This window comes from Gorilla gorilla, chromosome 18, assembly GCF_029281585.2.
Source record: "Gorilla gorilla gorilla isolate KB3781 chromosome 18, NHGRI_mGorGor1-v2.1_pri, whole genome shotgun sequence".
In the NCBI taxonomy this organism is placed as follows: Eukaryota; Metazoa; Chordata; class Mammalia; order Primates; family Hominidae; genus Gorilla; species Gorilla gorilla.
This window is the reverse complement of record NC_073242.2, coordinates 35,896,483-35,917,066: the sequence shown is the minus strand read 5'-3', so window position 1 is coordinate 35,917,066 and position 20,584 is coordinate 35,896,483. Positions and strand designations below refer to the sequence as shown.

The window sequence follows — 20,584 nt, the reverse complement described above, 5'->3', positions numbered from 1 at the left end:
CTCTGTGGAAGCTATCACTTGATACTAATCACTAGGCAGGTATAGAATGTCCTAGAGTTGAGCAAGCCTCAAAAACTCACTTCAGTTTAGTCCTCCTGAATCTCAGTGGAACAGAGCTAGAATAGTTTAAAAGACATAGAGGCAGCTGGTGGGTGGGCCATGCCTGTAATCCCAGCACTTTGGGAGGCCAAGGTGGGTGGATCACGAGGTCAGGAGTTCGAGACCAGCTTGGCCAACATAGTGAAACCCCGTCTCTACTAAAAATACAAAAAATTAGCCAAGTGTGTCAGCGGGTGCCTGTAATCCTAGCTACCCAGGAGGCTGAGACAGGAGAATCGCTTGAACCCGGGAGGCGGAGGTTGCAGTGAGCTGAGATCACGCCACTGCACACCAGCACAGGCGACAGTGCGAGACTCTGTCTCAAATATCAAATAAAAAAGAGGCCAGACTTTTACAATAAAAAATTCATGGGGTTGGCAACCTACGGAATGAGAGAAAACATTTGCCAATCATGTGTCTAAATATGGGGTTAATATCTAGAATATATGAAGAACTCCTACAAGTCAACAGAAAACCTAAACAACCCAATTCAAAAATGGGCAAAGGACTGCAATATACATTTTTCCAGAGAAGATGTACAAACAGCCAAAAAGTACATGAAGAAATGCTTAGCACTGCTAACTATTAGGGAAATAAAAATCAAATCCACAGGGCTGGATATGGTGGCTTATGCCTATAATCCCTGCACTTTCGGAAAAGCTGAGGCAGGAGGATCACTTGAGTTTTGAGACCAGGCTGGGTCTCTCACTATGTGTGAGATCCCATCTCAATTCAAAACTTTTTTTTGGAAAGCAGAGTAACACGTGTTGGCAAGGATGTGGAGAATTTGGAACCCTTGTGCACTGTTGGTCATGTAAAATTGTGCCAAGTGCCGTGAAAAAATATAGCAGTTCCTCAAAAAATTAAACATAGATTTCCCACATAATCCAGCAATACTCTTTCTGAGTATATACCCAAAAGAGTCTCAGATATCTGTATAAACATGTTCATACATGTATTATTCACAGTAGCCAGAAGGTGGAAGCAACCCTGGTGTCCATAAAGGATGAATGGATAAAGAAAGCGTGTTACATACACGTAATAGAATATTGCACAGCCTTAAAAAGGAAGTTCTGACACAGGCCACAACATGAATGAACCTTGAGGACATTATGCTATGTGAAATAAAACAGTCACAAAAAGACAAATACCATATGATTCTACTTAAATGAGGTACCTGGAATAGTCACATTTGTCACCTGAAAGTAGGATGGTGGTTGCCAGGGTTCAGGTGAACAGGGAGTTTCAGTTTTGCAAGATAAGATTTCAGAGTTCTGAATATTGGTTGTACAATATTTTAAATGTATTTAATTTAGGTGTACTATTGAAATGTACACCTAAAATGGTTATGATGGTAAATTTTGTTACATGTATTTTACCACAGTAAGTAATTAATGGGTTAAATTAAACATTGGTTATTTTTTTACTTTGATATTTTATGAAACTGTTCTGAGATACAGATTGTTTTTTGTTTTTTTGTTTTTTGTTTTTTGTTTTTTTTGAGACGGAGTCTCGCTCTGTAGCCCAGGCTGGAGTGCAGTGGTGTGATCTCGGCTCACTGCGACCTCCACCTCCCAGGTCCCGGTTCAAGCAATGCTCCTGCCTCAGCCTCCCAAGTAGCTGGGATTACAGGAACGTGCCACCATGCCCAGCTCATTTTTGTATTTTTAATGGAGACAGGATTTCACCGTGTTGGCCAGGCTGGTCTTGAACTTCTGACCTCGTGATCCACCTGCCTTGGCCTCCCAAAGTGCTGGGATTACAGGCGTGAGCCACTGCGCCCAGCCGATACAGATTGTTTTTTAGGTGAGTGACTTCTAAACTCTTGTTTCTTTCTTTCTTTTTTTTTTTTTTTTGAGACGGAGTCTCCTTCTGTGGCCCAGGCTGGAGTACAGTGGCGCCATCTCAGCTCACTGCAACCTCCGCCTCCAGGGTTCAAGCAGTTCTCTGCCTCAGCCTCCCGAGTAGCTGGGATTACAGGTGCCTGCCACCGCGCCTGGCTAATTTTTGTATTTTTAGTCGAGACAGGGTTTCACCATCTTGGCTAGGCTGGCCTTGAACTCCTGACCTTGTGATCCACCCACCTTGGCCTCCCAAAGTGCTGGGATTACAGGTGTGAGCCACTGTGCCCGGCCTTTTTTTTTATTATTATTATTTTTTATTTTTTGGAGATGGAGTTTCGCTCTTATTGCCCAGGCTGGAGTACAGTGGCACGATCTCGGCTCACTGCATCCTCTGCCTCCTGGGTTCAAGCGATTCTCCTGCCCAAGCCTCCTGAGTAGCTGGGATTACAGGTGCCTGCCACCAGGCCAGGCTAATTGTTTTTTTTCTTTTGTATTTTTAGTAGAGACAGGGTTTCACCATGTTGGCCAGGCTGGTCTCAAACTCCTGATCTCAGGTGATCCACCCGCCTCGGCCTCCCAAAATGCTGAGGCGTGAGCCACTGCACCTGGCCTGCATAGCATTATTGATGTAGTAAATGTCACTGATGGTAAATTTCCCGTGTATCTCCTCTCAGGTCACTTGTTCTTTTGCTTCACCTTGCTGCCACAGCCAGCACTGGAAGTACTGAGGAGCAATACTGGCATCAGAACTGGAGGCTTCCATAACTATTTTATTTTTACATTAAAAACTTTTTTTTTTTTTTTTTTTTTTTTTAAAGACAGGGTCTCGCTGTGTCACTCAGGCTACAGTGTGGTAGTGTGATCATAGCTCACTGCAGCCTTAAAACACCTGGGCTCAAGCAGTCCTCATGCCTCAGCCTTCCAAGTAGCGGGGCTAAAGGCATGTGGACTGCCCAGCTCCATGGACTATTTTGTTAGAAACAGAGTTTAGGCCGGGCACCGTGGCTCACGCCTGTAATCTGAGCACTTTGGGAGGCCAAGGTGGGTGGATCACCTGAGGTCAGGAGTTTGAGACCAGCCTGGCCAACATGGTGAAACCTCGTCTCTACTAAAAATACAAAAAATTAGCCAGGCATGGTGGTGGGTGCCTGTAATCCCAGCTACTTGGGAGGCTGAGGCAGGAGAATGGCTTGAACCCAGGAGGCAGAGGTTGCAGTGAGCCAAGATCGCACCACTGCACTCCAGCCTGGGCAACAAGAGCAAAACTCTGTCTCAAAATAAAAAAATAACAATGCTATGCAGCCATCATCACTATCTAATTCCAGAGCATTTCATTACACCAAAAGGAAATTATGTATTCATTAAATAGTTGATAGACTTTTAAAGCTTAGTTCAATAATTTTTAAGTAGTGCATAATTCCGATATTTGGAGATTGATAGGTAATAGAAGACAGGTTTATTAAATCCTTCATAGAATTCCATAATAATAAAAATTATATCCATAAAACTGAAATCCAAATATTAAATTGTGTTTTTGATTTTGAAAAGGTAAAAAAAGGCAAGTGCTAGTGTATACAGTGTTCTAGTTGGAAATGATTAGAATGTGATATTTAAAAGGTGACACGTTAATACTTTAATTGGCAGTTATACTTCTAGGATATGATTTTTGCTGATCATATCTAGGCTAAGATTTTATGTCATACAAACATAAGTGTTTACAGTCAAATCTTGCAACTCTTTATTGAGCAGACAGACATTCAGATCATTTTATGTTCCGTAATGCAGTGAATGTATCAGAAAACCTCCAGTCTTGTTTTCTTTTAAAGCACAACGTGGAAGTTCTTGGAATACTTTCCGATGATGTAGAGACTGATACCGTAGCCCCAGGTGAAAACCTCAAAATCAGACTGAAAGGAATTGAAGAAGAGGAGATTCTTCCAGGGTTTATACTTTGTGATCCTAATAATCTTTGTCATTCTGGACGCACATTTGATGCCCAGGTAAACAAATTATTGTTGTTGTCATAGTGGGTTTTAATGTCTAAATGAAATTAGAATATCAGTGCCTTTTGTCCTGATTATTTGTGACATGCCAGTTAACCCATCTTAGTGTAGAGAAGGGGAATGGAAATATTATAAGCCACTTATATATCATAACCACAATAGGCACCTCATACAAGGTCTTCAAGCTGGTACAAGTGCTTACTGGATAAGGAGTATTCTTTGTAAGTTCCTTTTTATGTTTGATCTCCTGATGATACATTCTAGAGTATCTAATATTCACTTTGACCAGAGCACAGTTACTGTGGAAGTCATGGTTTATGTGCTCATTGACAGCACATAGCTTTCCAGACAAGAAATCACACAGGTTTCCCTGTTATTAACAATCTAACCTCCCTGGGAGAATGACAGAGTAAGTGACTGGTGTGAATAACAGAATTTTTTAAAGTTCTGTTCTAAGGTATGACAACTAATCAAGTTAGATTTTGATGCCAGATGTAAGGTTGCTTACTTTACTGGACCTTGGATATTGAGAACTGGATAAAGCTGGATAAGTTTACATCTAGGTAGCTTCTGAGCAGTAAAAATTAGCTTAGTTCCTTGGGGAATATAAGGAAAGGCTTCCCAGATAAGAAAGTTGGCCTGCTGTCTTTTGTTTTGTTTGGAGATGGGGTCTTGCTCTGTCACCCAGGCTGGAGTGCAGTGGCGCGATCTCGGCTCACTGCAACCTCCACCTCCGGGATTCAAGCGATTGTCCTGCCTCAGCCTCCTGAGTAGCTGGGATTTAGGCGCCCACCACCATGCCTGGCTGATTGTTTTGTATTTTTAGTAGAGACAGGGTTTCACCATGTTGTCCAGGCTGGTCCCGAACTCCTGGCCTCAAGTGATGCCCCCGGCCCCCCTGCCGCCTCAGCCTCCCAAAGTGCTGAGATTACAGGCGTGAACCACTGCGCCCAGCCAGCCTGCCGTGTTTTGAAAGTTGACCAGGGACTTGCCAAGAAGATAAATACAGGATAAGATATTGAAATTCATGCTTTGAGGTCAAGCAGCCTGTCCCATCCTGTGAACAAAATTAGTAAGACAAACCTATCACCTCTAACACAAAAATCACTTAAGTTGGTGTCCTAGTGAGATGGTAACACTAATTCTTGGGATTTATATGGCGCTTGAGAACATTGAATTCTTATTTACCCTAAGGATAAAGATAAGAATGTGTTTGTTTGTTTGACAGATAGTGATTATAGAGCACAAATCCATCATCTGCCCAGGCTATAATGCGGTGCTGCATATTCATACCTGTATTGAGGAGGTCGAAATAACAGTGAGTTTAAGATAATTGGTTTATTTCTGTTTTAATGCTGTTTTATCTTCATAATTTCTAATCAGCAACAGTGATGCACTTTTATTTCTACACCTGTTCTTAAAGATTATTTTATTTGGCATTATTCTGATTTTCTCATACTCTTTTCTTGGTTAGGCCTTAATCTGCTTGGTAGACAAAAAATCAGGAGAAAAAAGTAAGACCCGACCCCGTTTTGTGAAACAAGATCAAGTATGCATTGCTCGCTTAAGGACAGCAGGAACCATCTGCCTGGAGACCTTTAAAGACTTCCCTCAGATGGGTCGTTTCACCTTAAGAGATGAGGGTAAGAGCTTTTAAACTGACGTCTAGTAGTATATCCAGGATACCTAGCTTTGGTCATCTTCATCATCTCAGTACAGTACACATTGCAACAGGCTCACAGAAAACTTCGATTCACATTCTTATTCGTATGAATGTTTTATCAGTTGAATGTATTGAACAGAATTGACCATGTGCTTTAGTAGTAATGCCAAATCTAGTAATGCTCTACATGAAGAATCTTAATTTTGATGTTTTGTGAGTAGTGGATTTGGAGGGCTATTTTGTTTACTAAGATATTTCTATGATGTAATCCTTTGTAATATGTCTAGCGATTAAAAGGAACATAGAGATTGATTTTTTTTTTTACACCTAATTCTTCAGAGGTCTAATGTTTGTGACCTTTTGTGTGCATCCATTTCTGCCTACCTGTGGGTGACGCAGAACAACTAACATTCCCATCTTGGGGTCATGAAGTTCTTTGGCATAAAAACAAAATGATTGTTACGAAACATTTCCTTATGAGCTTTTAATATTCCTATCCTTTTCCTTTCCCTTTCCTCTTTCCTTTCCTTTCCTTTTTTTGAGATGGAGTCTCGATCTGTCACCCAGGCTGGAGTGCAGTGGCACCATCTTGGCTCACTGCAAGCTCCACCTCCCAGGTTCACGCCATTCTCCTGCCTCAGCCTCCTGAGTAGCTGGGACTATAGGCGCTGCCACCATGCCTGGCTAATTTTTTGTATTTTTGTAGAGATGGGGTTTCACCACGTTAGCCAGGATGGTCTTGATCTCCTGACCTCGTGATCCGCCCGCCTTGGCCTCCCAAAGTGCTGGGATTACAGGCGCGAGCCACCGCGCCTGGCCTGGCTGTTAATATTTCTAACTTAGATAACCATTTTAAGACTATAGAAGACTTTACATAAAAGTTTATAGTTCCATTGAAATACAGAATAGTCATTTCACATGTTCATTCCAATTCCATTTAGCAAAAACTACTTTGCATCTACAAAGTGTCAGGAACTGTGCTAAGCCCTGGTGATGAATACAGTTCCTGAACTTTACATTGGATGAAATTGTATAAAGACAGTGTTTATTTTACTTTAAAGGCCCAGAACTCTTCTGGTTGATAGTAAAACTGGTTATTGGGTTTATCTTATTAATATAACAAAATGATAGTTTTAGTTTACCACTCAGAACTGGATAAAATCAGGAAGACAGAAGAAAAGCAATTAATGTAGCAGGAATTCTTAACCCTAGAATTATTTTTTCCTAAAAGATAACTTGGCTTTAAAAAAAAAAAAAAAAAAAAAAGCTAACTTGGCTTTTAGGTTTTCCACAAGACCCAATGGGTTTTTTTTATCCTTTCAGTCCACAGGATTACTACCAGAAGGACGTGTTCACTGCACTGTAGTCAGTGGTGATTGCTGTGCCTTTTCAGTTACTTAAGGATAGGTTTTGGGATTTTTTTTTTTAGCAGCTTTATTGAGATACAATTTCCATAATATGAAATTGAGCTGTTTTAAATATGTAATTCAATGAATTTTAGTATGTTTACAGAATTGTACAACCATCACCATATACTAATATTAGAACATTTAGAACACCTAAAAAGAAACCTTACACCTGTTCATAATCACCCCTTATTCCCACCTCCACCCCTAGGCAACCGTTTTTCAATTTGTCTTTTATAGACACTCCATAAATAGAATTATAAATTATGTGGTCTTTTGTCTAGTTTATTTTACTTAGTGTGATTTTGAGGTTCAACCATGTAACATGTTATTTATTCCTTTGTATCACTGAATAGTACTCCACTGGGTGGATATTCCACAAATACGGATATTCCCTTTTTTTATTTTTAATCCAAAGAGGTTTTTTGGCCCAGTGTGGTGGCTCACGCCTGTAATCCCAGCACTTTGGGAGGCCGAGGCAGGCGGATCACCTGAGGCCAAGAGTTCAAGACCAGCCTGGCCAACATGGTGAAACCCTGCCTCTACTAAATATATAAAAATTAGAATGGGCATGGTGGCAGGCACCTGTACTCCCAGCTACTCAGGAGGCTGAGGCAGGAGAATCGCTTGAACCCAGAAGGAGGTTGCTGTCAGCTGAAGTCGCGCCACTGCACTCCAGCCTGGGTGACAGAGTAAGACTCTGTCTTTATGCAGTGGCTCATGCCTGTAATCCCAGCACTTTGGGAGGCTGAGGCGGATGGATCACCTGAGGTCAGGAGTTCGAGACCAGCCTGGCCAACATGGTGAAATCCCGTCTCAACTAAAAATACAAAAATTAGCTGGGCGTGGTGGCGGGCACCTGTATCTCAGCTACTGGGGAGGATGAGGCAGGAGAATTGTTTGGGGGGTACGGGGGGAGATAGGTTTTTGATACAGGGAACCATCTCTTTACCAGCCCCCCCAAATAAGACCCTCTTATTAAGACTACCTAAATAGAAGTATCATGGGTTTGGCAGTGAAGCTAGTTAATTAGTAACTTACATTGTAAAAACTATTTTTGTGATTTAAAATAATAAGTTTTAATATCTTATATAGACTTGCTGTTAACTACTGAAAGATTTTTTTAAAATTTCATTTCTAGGTAAGACCATTGCAATTGGAAAAGTTCTGAAACTGGTTCCAGAGAAAGACTAAGCATTTTCTTGATGACCCTGCACAATACTGTGAGGAAAATTGACTGCAGAAGCCTACTTCACACCGCCTTCTCTTATTTTCTGCCCATTGATAAACCTCTCCCCATATTTTGCAAAGAGGAAATTAACAGCAAAAGTCCACATTATGTCAGCTTTCTCATATTGAGAGCTCTGCTATGCCACTGTTGAATTTTTCCCAAGATTCCTGTCCCTAGCCCTCACTTCAAACTCTGCTTCCTTGGACAGATTTGGCAATAGCTTTGTAAGTGATGTGGACATAATTGCCTACAATAATGAAAACCTACAGGAATTTTTTTATTTTTCATTTTCCCCTTAGGCATATTTAGTATTTTTCCCCCAGGCAGATCATTCTGAGTGTGCGAGTGTGTGTGCACATGTTACAAAGGCAACTACCGTGTTAATAAAATATTCAATTTGAAATCCTTTTCGGTATTTGAATTGCTTTTGAATAATCTTTTTTATCTGGATGTAACATTGTTGCATTAACTTTTTAACTTTCCCAAGTAATTGAATACATTTTATTACTTGGACTTTTATAAACTCTTTCCCTACCCACTATAAATGAGGCATTCACAGTGTTCAAGTTTGTATTAAAGGAAAGGATTAGTTTGACCCCTTCTTTTGATGGTTAATGCATACATGCAGTTAAATCCCTTTATGCAAATGTGACACTGCTTTACTAGGTCTTTTAGTTATTTATTTATTTATTTTTTTGGCCAATTTATATTGTAACATGATTTCTTGAACACAGTAAGTTGTTTTAAAATAAAAGAACAGCATACTGTAGTTTTTATAAGTAAAGCGTAATGAAATTGTACCCCTAGAGAAAATTCCATTAACTCATTAAATTAGTGGAATTAACAACAAATAAAGCATGTTTGAGACCTGGCAAAAATTCCTCTGTTAGTATTTATAAGAGCTGCATGCCTCTAGTATGAAAACCGTATCAGTTGCAAGTGCCACTTCTACAAGTTACTCAGTTTACTCTTTGTATCAGTAACTTTAAAGGTTGGATGATCCTTGCTGGTTAAAGCTAAATCTCAACCCAGCAACTAAATGAAAATATTTAGAATCATCAGAATCTGAACAGACTAAAATTATCAGTGATAAGCAGAATCAAGCAGGGTGTAAGTTTTATCTCAATTATTTGAAATTGACTGAGTTTTCTTAAGTGTAAAACTGAAATTTGCTAACCATGTTTTTGATGAACCACAGTGCAGCATTGTGGTGGTTTTAGATTGAATGACTCTGCTATAATTATCATGACTTTGAAATTTTTCATGAGAATAAATGAGGAATGGAGGCAATTTGTGGGTTTATCCAAAGCCCCCTTGATGTTGAGTGTTGCCATTGATCAAAGATAGCCTCTTTTAGATTGTGATTTCTCTCTAAATAAGATACTTTGTATATTTAATGACAAGTCCCTTCCCTATAATTTTGCTCCTCAGAAAAGCCTAGACAGACTGTATTTCCAGTCACAGAACATAAAACTTATCTAATGGGTGTTTTGTTTTGTTTTGAGACAGAGGCTCACTCTGTCACCTAGGCTGGAGTGCAGTGGCTCAATCTCAGCTCACTGCAGCCTCCACCTCCCGGATTCAAGCAATTTCCTGCCTCAGCCTCTTGAGTAGCTGGGATTACAGGAGCCCTCCACCAGGCCCAGTTAATTTTTGTATTTTTAGTGGAGACGAGGTTTCCCCATATTGGTCAGGCTGGTCTCAAACTTCTGACCTCAAGTGATCCGCTCGCCTCAGCCTCTCAAAAGTGCTGGGATTACAGGCATGAGGCGCCGCACTTGGCCTAGTGTTTTCTTAACTGTGAAATTCCCATTCATTTCTTGAATGAGGCTACATCTTATGGACAGAGCAAAGTTACTGTCCTACAGATTCTTAAAACTATAATTATGGCTATTGCATGAAATTTAAATAGATTTTATTATGTCTGCAAATCTCTGGGCTTTTATTTTTCTGGAAAATATAGGAGCTTTAATCAAAACATAATAGTTCTTTTTGTAATTCCATGTTAATAAAAACAAATACTAGCAATTGCTTGAATTTTAATGAATATTTAAAAGTTCAAGAGCCACGGAAATCACTTCCAGAGATAAGAGTTCCCTTTCTAAATATAACACACTTTTTAAAAATAAGTTATGTTTGCTACTAAAACATTTACACTGTTAGACTATTATGTGCATGTTGCCAAGACTCTTAAGTAACTTGGATATCAACTGTGAAGGGCCTACCTCTAAAATTAAGTAACAGGTCATACAAATACAAATGTAACTGTAAAAATTCCACTGGATTCTTGCATATTTGCAAGATTAGATTATTCAAAAGAAATTTCAGTGCTAAAATTAACCAGCAACATAAGTTCTATGGGCTTTGAAAGTTGTTCTCATCTTTTTAAAGTTGATGGCATTTTCAATCCTGCTTACACAGGCTGTTCATTTGGATAAGGAAATAAAATGTCTAAGGTGAACTTGGCATTATGTGGAGATGTTGGACCGTTATAGAGCAATACAAATTCCTATGCTGTCATTCTGTTTTCTGCAAATGCAAACGTGCTTATATGGTCAACAGTGCAAAAATAGGGTAGTTGGCTGCATATTTAGGGTATTACCTAAGCATTTGTTCTCTAACGTTGCTCTACTAGAATGATTTTTTTCTTGCATCTTTTCACATTAATGATGTTCTTTATATAACTTTCATGCGATTATTTAGTTTTTTAAATTAATAAAGTGAATTTAAGAAATATTGAAATAAACATCTAAGTAATTGCCATTTTAAACCCTTGTTTCTTACTGTGGGAGAGGGGGAAATACAGCACTCATTTCTTGTTTTTAATTTGCAAAAGTAAGTGAAAATCTATGTAAAATCAAACCAAAAGAGTTGGACTGAGTGTGTATTGTCTTGAGATTAAGTGACAAATAGTAAAGTGTTACTGAGTAATTAAGCCCATGTATTTTTTTTTGTGAGTTGAAAATCTTTGAAATATGTGATAACCGAATGTCAAAAGTTCCTAAAAACTCTAACAGTGCAGGTTGTTCACTGTAACGAGGTAACTCATATTTGCTGGTTACATAAACTACAAGTACTGCTCTCACAATATGGGACTTTGAACTGTGATGTAGTTCAACAGTTGCCGGCATCCTCTCAGCTGATACGCTGCGAATATTTTGGGTTAGACTTGCAGCCAGATGCAGTTTTGCAACCCAAGAAAAAAGTTGAACCTATGATCAAAAACTGCTCCCAAGATGAACTCTGGAAAAAAATCAGCTAAGCTCCCTTGGCGATCTTCAGGAACACTAGTAATGACTGTAATTACTCCGTGATCTTTGATGACTATTACACATAACAGCACTCTAGCACCTTTTCTTACTGACATGGACTTCCTCATGGACTGCTACTTCATGAATGATAGCTTCATTGCTTTGGGTAGGGATTTAAGGTAGTCAAGGGGAAAATACGCAGTTTTATTACAGCTCTTAACATCAGGCAACTTTCAACTTTAAAACCCTTTGTGAAAAATCTGGTTATAGCACTATAGCTCTGATTTTAGGATGGTTAAATGTTATATTCATTGTTGGCCTACCTTATCAAACTGTGCCATTAATCCTCTCACAGACATAGGTAAGGAAGAGAGCAACCAGTGGATTTAGGGGACAATTATCTATCTCCAAATAATAGGCTTTTATTTCTTCCAGCTAACTTTTTCAGTGATTCTAGCAGATGCCATCTAATACATCCTTGATCTTGTTTCTTTCTTTAGAGATCTCGCCATGGCAGCAACTTGTTAAGTAAGTGTAATCGCATATGCACAAAAGACTTAACTAGGTTTACATTTAGCAGTCAATTGGTTAGATTAGATTTCATAGTAAATGAATAGGAATAGAAAGAATAGGAAGTGTTTTTATTTTCCAGTAGTAATTCCGTGGATTCCATTTGACCCAGTTTACTATCAATTCAGTTCAGGTAGATTTGGTTCAACTTTTGGTGGTTTTTGGCTCTAGGATATTCTTGACTTTAATATCCTAGAACTTACTGAGTCTTCCCTTCAATAAATACACTTCTCACATACCTCTAATCCTATGCTTCCTTGAAACAATAATGCTAGCTGAGTTGTTTACTAAGGATTATTATAAGGGCCTGAAGGTGTGGGAGTGGAGATTAATTAAAACCTTTTTATGTTCTCCAATATAAGGGAAAAGCAGATTGGTACTACTTCTGATTAGGCAGAAAACACCAGGATTCCTTAAGTGATCCTTGAAATGGTTACTGTTTTCTGCCTTGTCACATTTGCCACTGTGCCCTTTAAAACGATGTGGAAACCTCAGGTTTGTGGACAGCACAGGTGGAATGACATCTTGTGCTTCCTGAGGCTCCCCTCTACCAGGCACATTAGCTTAGTGCTTCAGATGTCAGCCCAAGTCCTTGTTACCTCCTTTTCCTGCTGCCCAGGGAAGAGTGTGTGTGCTGGAGCTGGAGCGCTTGCACTCTTCAGGTGACTATTCTCACCTCCATTTCCTCCACATGCATTAGGTGAAACTGAGGTCTAAGCCTCCTGCAAGGTCTACATTTTAAGGACTCACACATCAGGCTCTCAGAAATGTACACAGGTATTAGTTCTGTTTGTTCTAAAGGAAATGTGGGTATCTCTCAGGCCAGGACTTAGTGACTAGTTTTCGCTAGACAGCAGGTTAATACCTAGATCTCATTTAAAAAAAAAAAAAAAAACAGGATTAAAGGGAACTGATGAGGTTTGCTGAGTTTTTTAGCCTAATTCCAAAGCATGGAAGAGTGCTCTAGGTAGGAAAGAGCTTTTTCTTACGATTTGTAGCTACCTACTGTGCCTGACTTGGTGCCTGTGTGAGGATTAAGCCCTTAGTCTGCTCTTGCAATTATTCAAATGACAAGTTAAATTTGCTTTTGTAATAACAATAAAAGTTGTCATCTTCCCTTTTGAAGGATTTGTCGTTTGTAATTACCTGTGTTGTAACAAGCAAAAGCCATGCCCTTTTTTGTACAATCCTTTTATTTTTGTATCAGGTACTGGAACCATCTACCAACAGGTTTGTTGGATGGATCTAATAAGCTCTGTCACATAAGGGATTCACAAACGTCATCTGCTTGCATATGGCATGCAAGTCTTTTGTATAATGTATACGACAACCTTAGGAAACAAAAATAAGAACCCTATAGGAAGTTAGGGATGCTGAATAATAAATAACTAGATCACAGTTATGTGGTTTTATGTGAACAGTAGAGTTGGGGGAAACGTCAATTATTGTCAGAACCATGAACCTCTACATTCAGGATTTTTAATAAAGATCAAGAGACCAAATAGTGCTTGCCCTTTTCATTCAATGTGCAAGGGCAAGAAGAAGTTAATGATAAAGGTAACATACACAGTGGCTACTTGAATGACAGCAGTTCATTCCTGTGTACTAAGTTCCTGTTTGAACTGTCTTTAGGTGAATCGCTTTGAGGTTTTGGCAGTCAGCCTCTAGGTATTTGGCATTAAACCAATCATAGCTTAAAACTTGGGACCAAGCTTGCTATTAAAGTTAGGGGTTCAGGCCAGGCACGGTGACTCATGCCTGTAATCCCAGCACTTTGGGAGGCCGAGGCGGGCGGATCACTTGAGGTCAGGAGTTCCAGACCAGCCTGGCCAACGTGGTGAAACCCAGTCTCTGCTAAAAAACACAAAAATTAGCTGGGCGTGGAGGCGTGTGCCTGTAATCCCAGCACTTTTTGGGAGGCCGAGGCGGGTGGATCACGATGTCAGGAGATCGAGACCATCCTGGCTAACACGGTGAAACCCCGTCTCTACTAAAAATACAAAAAATTAGCCGGGCGTGGCCTGTAGTCCCAGCTACTCGGGAGGCTGAGGCAGGACAATGGCGTGAACTTGGGAGGCGGAGCCTGCAGTGAGCCGAGATTGCGCCACAGCACTCCAGCCTGGGCGACAGATTGAGACTCCGTCTCAAAAAAAAAAAAAAAAGAGATCGAGACCATCCTGGCCAATATAGTGAAACCCCATCTCTACTAAAAATACAAAAATTAGCCGGGCGTGGTGGCATAAGCCTGTAATCCCAGCTACTTGGGAGGCTGAGGCAGGAGAATCACTTGAACCCGGGAGGCAGAGGTTGCAGTGAGCTGAGATCGTGCCACTGCACTCCAGCCTGTTAACAGTCTTAAAAAAAAAAAAAATGAAATTTGCTAGATGCAGTGGCACAAACCTGTAGTCCCAGCTACTCCTGAGTTGGCAAGATCACCTGAGCCTAGGAGGTGGAGGCTGCAGTGGGTTATGGTTACACGTGTGAATTGCCACTGCACTCTAGCCCGGGCAACATAGTGAGATGCTGTCTTTTTTTTTTTTAAGTGAAATTCTTGTTACTGTCAATCTTTCCTTCAAATTGTTTCTGAAGGCTTTGTGCACCCACATTACTTGCAAGAAATATTTTCGTATGTTTTCTGCTAGGAATAAGAGACTGCCTACAACAAGTAAAATTCCTTTAGCTGATGAGTGTACTTTTTGAATTATTTGGAATATGATCCTTCTGTTAAACATTAGGCCAGGCCAGGCACAGTGGCTCACGCCTGTAATCCTGGCACTTTGGGAGGCCAAGGTGGGTGGATCACCTGAGGTCAGGAGTTCAAGACCAGCCTGGCCAACAGGGTGAAACCCCGTCTCTACTAAAAATACTAAAATTAGCCAGGCATGGTAGTGCAAGCCTGTAATCCCAGCTACTTGGGAGGCTGAAGCAAGAGAATCGTTTGAACCCGGGAGGTGGAGGTTGCAGTGAGCCAAGATGGCACCACTGCACTCCAGCCTGCGCAATGGCAGTGAGACTCCATCTCAAAAAAAAAAAAAGGCCAAAAATTTCCTCTATCTGCAATGAGTCACATTTAATGTTTGTTAGCTGCACATTTTCTTAACATCCCATTGCCCACATTTGATCCCTTAACATTTGCCTTCAATGGAAATGATGATCATCAAACAGTAATATTAGTTTACATGTTTAAAGCATTTTCACTAAAAGTTCTGTTCTCTGGTTTGAGCTTAGTCAGGAGTCAAGCTACTGGTAATAACTCAACTGGTAAAAATAATTCAGAGGGCATAATGGAAAAAAAACCATATTTAACTTGTTTTGTACCTTGTATATTTAGTTTGAAATTTTTAATGAGGATTTCATCCCACTTAACTGGGCACAGTACTCCCAAAGGACTTTGTATTTGCTTATCAACTACACAAGTTCCACATTTCCAAATACAAGAAAATAATTTGAACGTTTCCACATGGAGATAAATAGGTGATGGATATCCCAATTACCCTGATTTGATTGGTACACATTATATGAATGTGTCAATTATCACATGTACCCTGAAAATCTGTACCTCTATTATGAATTAATTTTTTAAAACTACAGAAGTTACTTAAAAGCAGTCGGTATCACTATCTTTGTTAATTCCCTGGCAAATACATCAGGTTTTAGGATAAAAAATAAATATTCAAGATTTAGATTCTTAGGAGTAATTATGATTTGTAAAGAAGTTCCGGAAGACAGATGTTGTATGACAAAGGAGAGGATTTTTTATTAAGGTAAAATTTGCATACAGTAAGAAGTACAGATCTTAAGTTTACAATGAGTTTGTCAAGTGTATACAACTGTGTAAACACCCCATCAACATGCAGAACACATCACCCCAGAAAACTCTCCTGCTACTTTCCAACCAATCCCCTCTTGCCAAGGCATTCACTGTTTTGCCATCTATTATAACAATTTTGTCTGTTTTTGAACTCTGCATAAATGGAATCACATAGCTTGAACTCAACTTTGTCATCTTTGGCACATTACGTTTGAGATTATGTTGTGTGTATCAGCAGCTCATTTTTTTTTTTTGCTAATACTCCATTTTATGAATATTCTCTAATTCAAATGATCTATCCTTGAAGGGAGATTTGATTTTGCTTTCCAATTAGCATTCTTTGACAGGTTAGTTGCAAATGCAAATACCTTTCTTCTGAATTTCTCTAATGCAAGGAAGTAAAACCAGAGAGAAAAGTCTCACCTCTTCTTCATCTACTTTTATAAAACTTAACAAGGATAAACAGATAATGTAGTGATCCTAATAGGTAGTGAAATAACATGAGCTCCCTTATCTCCCTTTCCAATCTTAAAGAGGGTCTTCCCTGTATTGCCTGTGAGGTACCATTTCTTTCCTTTCCTTTCCAGTCTCGCTCTGTCGCCTAGGCTGGAGTGCAGTGGTGGGATCTTGGCTCACTGCAACCTCCACCTCCCAGGTTCAAACAGTTCTCTTGCCTCAGCCTCCTGAGTAGCTGGGATGACAGGCATGTGCCACCATGCCCGGCTAATTTTTGTATTTTTTTTAGTAGAGACAGGGTTTTGCCATGTTGGCCAGGCTGGTCTCTAACTCCTGACCTCAGGTGATCCACCGGCCTTGGCCTCAAAAGTGCTGGGATTACAGGCATGAGCCACTGCGCCTGGCCTGAGGTGCCATTTCTAAATGATGTGCCAATTCTAAAACTGGATTGTCCCTGTGACTTTCATGTTGCTAGGGCTAACTTGCAGAACTAACCTGACTTGCACCTCTACTAAATAACTGTTTTAAACTTCAGGGCTAAGTCCTTTTCTTTTTCTTTTTTGGTAGATTTATTCAATTCTGTGCATGAATAACTTCTCTAAGTCTTTTTATAGACCCCTGATTGATGATGTAGCATAATACTTTATAGCATAGTAGGTATTTAAAACTTTCCTGCCAGGCACGGTGGCTCACCCCTGTAATCACAGCACTTTGGGAGGCCGAGGGAGGTGGATCGCCTGAGGTCGGGAGTTCTAGACCAGCCTGGTCAGCAAAGTAAAACTCCGTCTCTACTAAAAATACAAAAATTAGCCAGGCATGGTGGCACATGCCTGTAATCCCAGCTACTCGGAGGCTGAGGTAGGAGAATTGCCTGACCCCAGGAGGCAGAGGTTGCAATGAGCCGAGATCGCGCCACTGCACTCCAGCCTGGGCAACAGAGAGAGGCTCCATCTCAAAAAAAAAAAAAACTTTCCTAGTTTGAACAAAGATGCACTTTGAGTTGTCATAACATTTACCAGTTATATACTGGTACTGGCTAAAAGAACACAGTCCTGCAAGTTGTCAGCTGGTTCGCGTCAATGATAAAAAGAGACTAATGGTATCCCTTTCAGCAAAGGGAAGGAGAAGAGAACTAACCTTGTGCTATTTAACCTATTTTTTTTAAATGTAGAAATCACTTCTAAGAGTGGCCTTAATATTCCATTCCTGGCCGGGCGCGGTGGCTCACGCCTGTAATCCCAGCACTTTGGGAGGCCGAGGCGGGTGGATCACAAGGTGAGGAGATCCAGACCATCCTGGCTAACACGGTGAAACCCCGTCTCTACTAAATATACGAAAAAAAAAAAAATTAGCCGAGCGTAGAGGCGGGCACCTGCATTCCCAGCTACTTGGGAAGGTGAGGCAGGAGAATGGCGTGAACCCAGCAGGCAGAGCTTGCAGTGAGCCGAGACTGCGCCACTGCGCTCCAGCCTGGGCGACAGAGTGAGACTCCGTCTCAAAAAAAAAAAAGGCTGTTTGTTAATCATGTATTAAGTGGGGTTGGTGTACACTATGATACCTAGCAGCAAAATGGTGTACTTGTGATACCCACATAGATTGTATGAGGACAAAGAGTTAAAAATAAACAGCAAACCTAAGTTAATAAAGTTAGGTTTTCTACAGAAAACCTCTTTACATTTCTTTCTCTGGCAATATCATTGTTCTCTTGTTTCTCTTCCCCAGCCTTCCACCCCCTCGCCCCCAAATCAGAATCAAATATCAGTTTCTTTACTGATTGGCTATTTCTTCCCTGCTTGAATGCAGTTAAGCTCTTTTGGCCCCTAAGATGCACAATTTCATTTTCCAATCCATTTAATAATGATTATATTATTTTCAGCAAAGGGAAGAAGAGAACTAACCTTGTGCTATCATGAACATGACAGACACTGTGAAGATAGATTCTCTTAAATCCGAGGGAACCAGCTTCATTTAACAGATGAAGACATTGAGGCTTGGGAGATTAGCCACCTTGCCCAAGGCTAAACAATTAGTAAATCATGGAGTTGGGATTCAGACTGATCTTTCTAACCCAAAACACCATGTCCTTTGTACCTTCCTTAAAATGTCACATTCTACATTTGGGCAATATTGTTTTACCTTTGATTCAATTATGTTTAGGTTAATATTACTTAGCAGATTTCAGTACCAAGAATATGCTGAGTATTAAATTGCTTTCAGATAATCCAGACATCACCAATTGACTATGTGGCATTTCTTTTGTTAGTTTGCCATGTGTTACCACTGATTTAATAGTGCTATATAAAAAACGATGTCTAATAGTTTTCTAAGGTTACTAGTTGATTGTAATAATATTTATTTTGAACTAGAATATGAGTTCCATTATTAAGTGTGAAGTTTCTTAAACTTTATGTTTACCATTCAGCAACATATTCGAATGTTCTTTACAATTAGTTGATTTACCAAATCCCTAATAAAATTAACTTTATGTACCTCCAAAAAAGATTTTCAAGAAGTTTGAAGAGAGATATCTCAGTACTTTCCAAGAGAAACAACTTAATAGTATTCATGGTATCAGTGAGACCTGGGTACTCGAATGTTGAAATTAATTACATTGGTTTTGTAGAAATGAGGTTTCACTATGTTATCCAGACTAGTCTAGAACTCCTGGCCTCAAGCAATCCTCCTTCCTCAGCCTCCCAAAGTGCTGGGATTACAGGTGTGAGCCACCACGCCTGGCCTATTTATTTATTTTTTAATTTTTTCACCCTGTCTTGTGGTGCTGACAATATGGTCTTTTATCATTATGTATTCTTCTCAACTTCAATATTTAACAGTGTTAACACATCTTCAGATATCTCCACTCCCTCATGGCTTCTGTAACTTGGCACCCTCTTGGTTTTCATTCTTTTTTTTTTTTTTTTTGAGGTGGAGTCTCGATCTGTCGCCCAGGCTGGAGTGGGAGTGCAGTGGTGCAATCTCGGCTCACTGCAACCTCCGCCTCCCGTGTTCAAGCGATTCTCCTGCCTTAGCCTCCTGAGTAGCTGGGACTACAGGCGCATGCCACCATCCCCGGCTAATTTTTTGTATTTTTAGTAGAGACAGGGTTTCGTCGTGTTAGCCAGGATGATCTCAATCTCCTGACCTCGTGATCTGCCCACCTTGGCCTCCCAGAGTGCTGGGATTACAGGCATGAGCCACTGCGCCCGGCCTTCATTCTTTCTTTCTTTTTTTTTTTTGAGACAAAGTCTTGCTCTGTTGCCTAGGCTGGAGTGCAGTGGCACAATCATGGCTCACTGTAGCGTCAACCCCCTGGGCTCAAGCAATCCTCCCATTTCAGCATCACAAGTATTTGGGACACAGGCATATGCCACCGTACCCATCTAATTTTTCTATTTTTTGTAGAGACAGGATCTCATTATGTTGCCCAGGGCAGTCTTGAACTCCTGAGCTCAAGCAATCCGGCTGCATCAGCCTCCTAAATTGGTTTTCTTTTACATCTTCAACTATTTCTCTGTTTCCTCCTTGTTTGTTATTGAAGGTTTCTTTACAACTCTATTCTTCGTCTACACTTTTTTTTTGCAATCTCACCTATTTACAAAGCTTTAATCATCACCTCCATGAAAATGACTTCTAATTTCCTTCTTTTTAGTTCAGGAATATTCTCTTCCACATTCCAGATCCATTTAGATGTACCATTGGAACTTCAAACTCAAAATACAGTCATGGGTTGCTTAATGATGAGGATACATCCTTAGACATGTGTCTTTGGATGACTTTATAGTTGTGGGAATATGGGTGTACTCACACAAACCTAAATGGTATGGCTTGCTACACACCTATGCTATGTGATACAGCCTATTGCTCCTGGGCTACAAACCTGTACAGCATGTTACTGTACTAAATACTGTAGGCAACTGTATCTAAAATATACAGCAAAAATACAGTATAAAACATTAAAAATGGCACACCTGTATAGGGCACTTATCATGAATGGTGCTTGCAGGACTGGAAGTTGCTCTGGGTGAATAAGTGAGTGAATGCGAAGGCCTAGGACATTACTGTACACCACTGTAGACTTACAAACACTGTACACTTAGGTACACTAGATTTATTTTTCTTTTTTTTTTTGAGACAGGGGTCTCACTATATTGTCTACACTGAACTTGAACTCCCAGGCTCAAGCGATCCTCCTGCCTCAGCCTCTTGAGTAGTTACGACAACAGGCACACACCACTGAGCCTGGCTTTAAA

The 20,584-nt window shown here is 40.2% G+C and overlaps 1 protein-coding gene across 4 annotated transcripts in view; it reads left to right on the top strand.

The window, feature by feature from the left end:
• GSPT1 (G1 to S phase transition 1) overlaps positions 1 to 11,181 on the top strand; it is a 45,580-nt gene extending 34,399 nt beyond the window's left edge. For all 4 annotated transcript variants that reach the window (XM_004057222.5, XM_004057221.5, XM_019012452.4 and 1 more), the window contains exons 12-15: positions 3,770 to 3,943; positions 5,175 to 5,264; positions 5,421 to 5,589; positions 8,157 to 11,181. In XM_004057222.5, the coding sequence (XP_004057270.1) occupies positions 3,770 to 3,943; positions 5,175 to 5,264; positions 5,421 to 5,589; positions 8,157 to 8,209 (486 nt within the window). In that variant the 3' untranslated portion in view covers positions 8,210 to 11,181. The remainder of the gene's footprint in view (positions 1 to 3,769; positions 3,944 to 5,174; positions 5,265 to 5,420; positions 5,590 to 8,156) is intronic.
• The last annotated feature ends 9,403 nt before the right edge of the window (positions 11,182 to 20,584 follow it).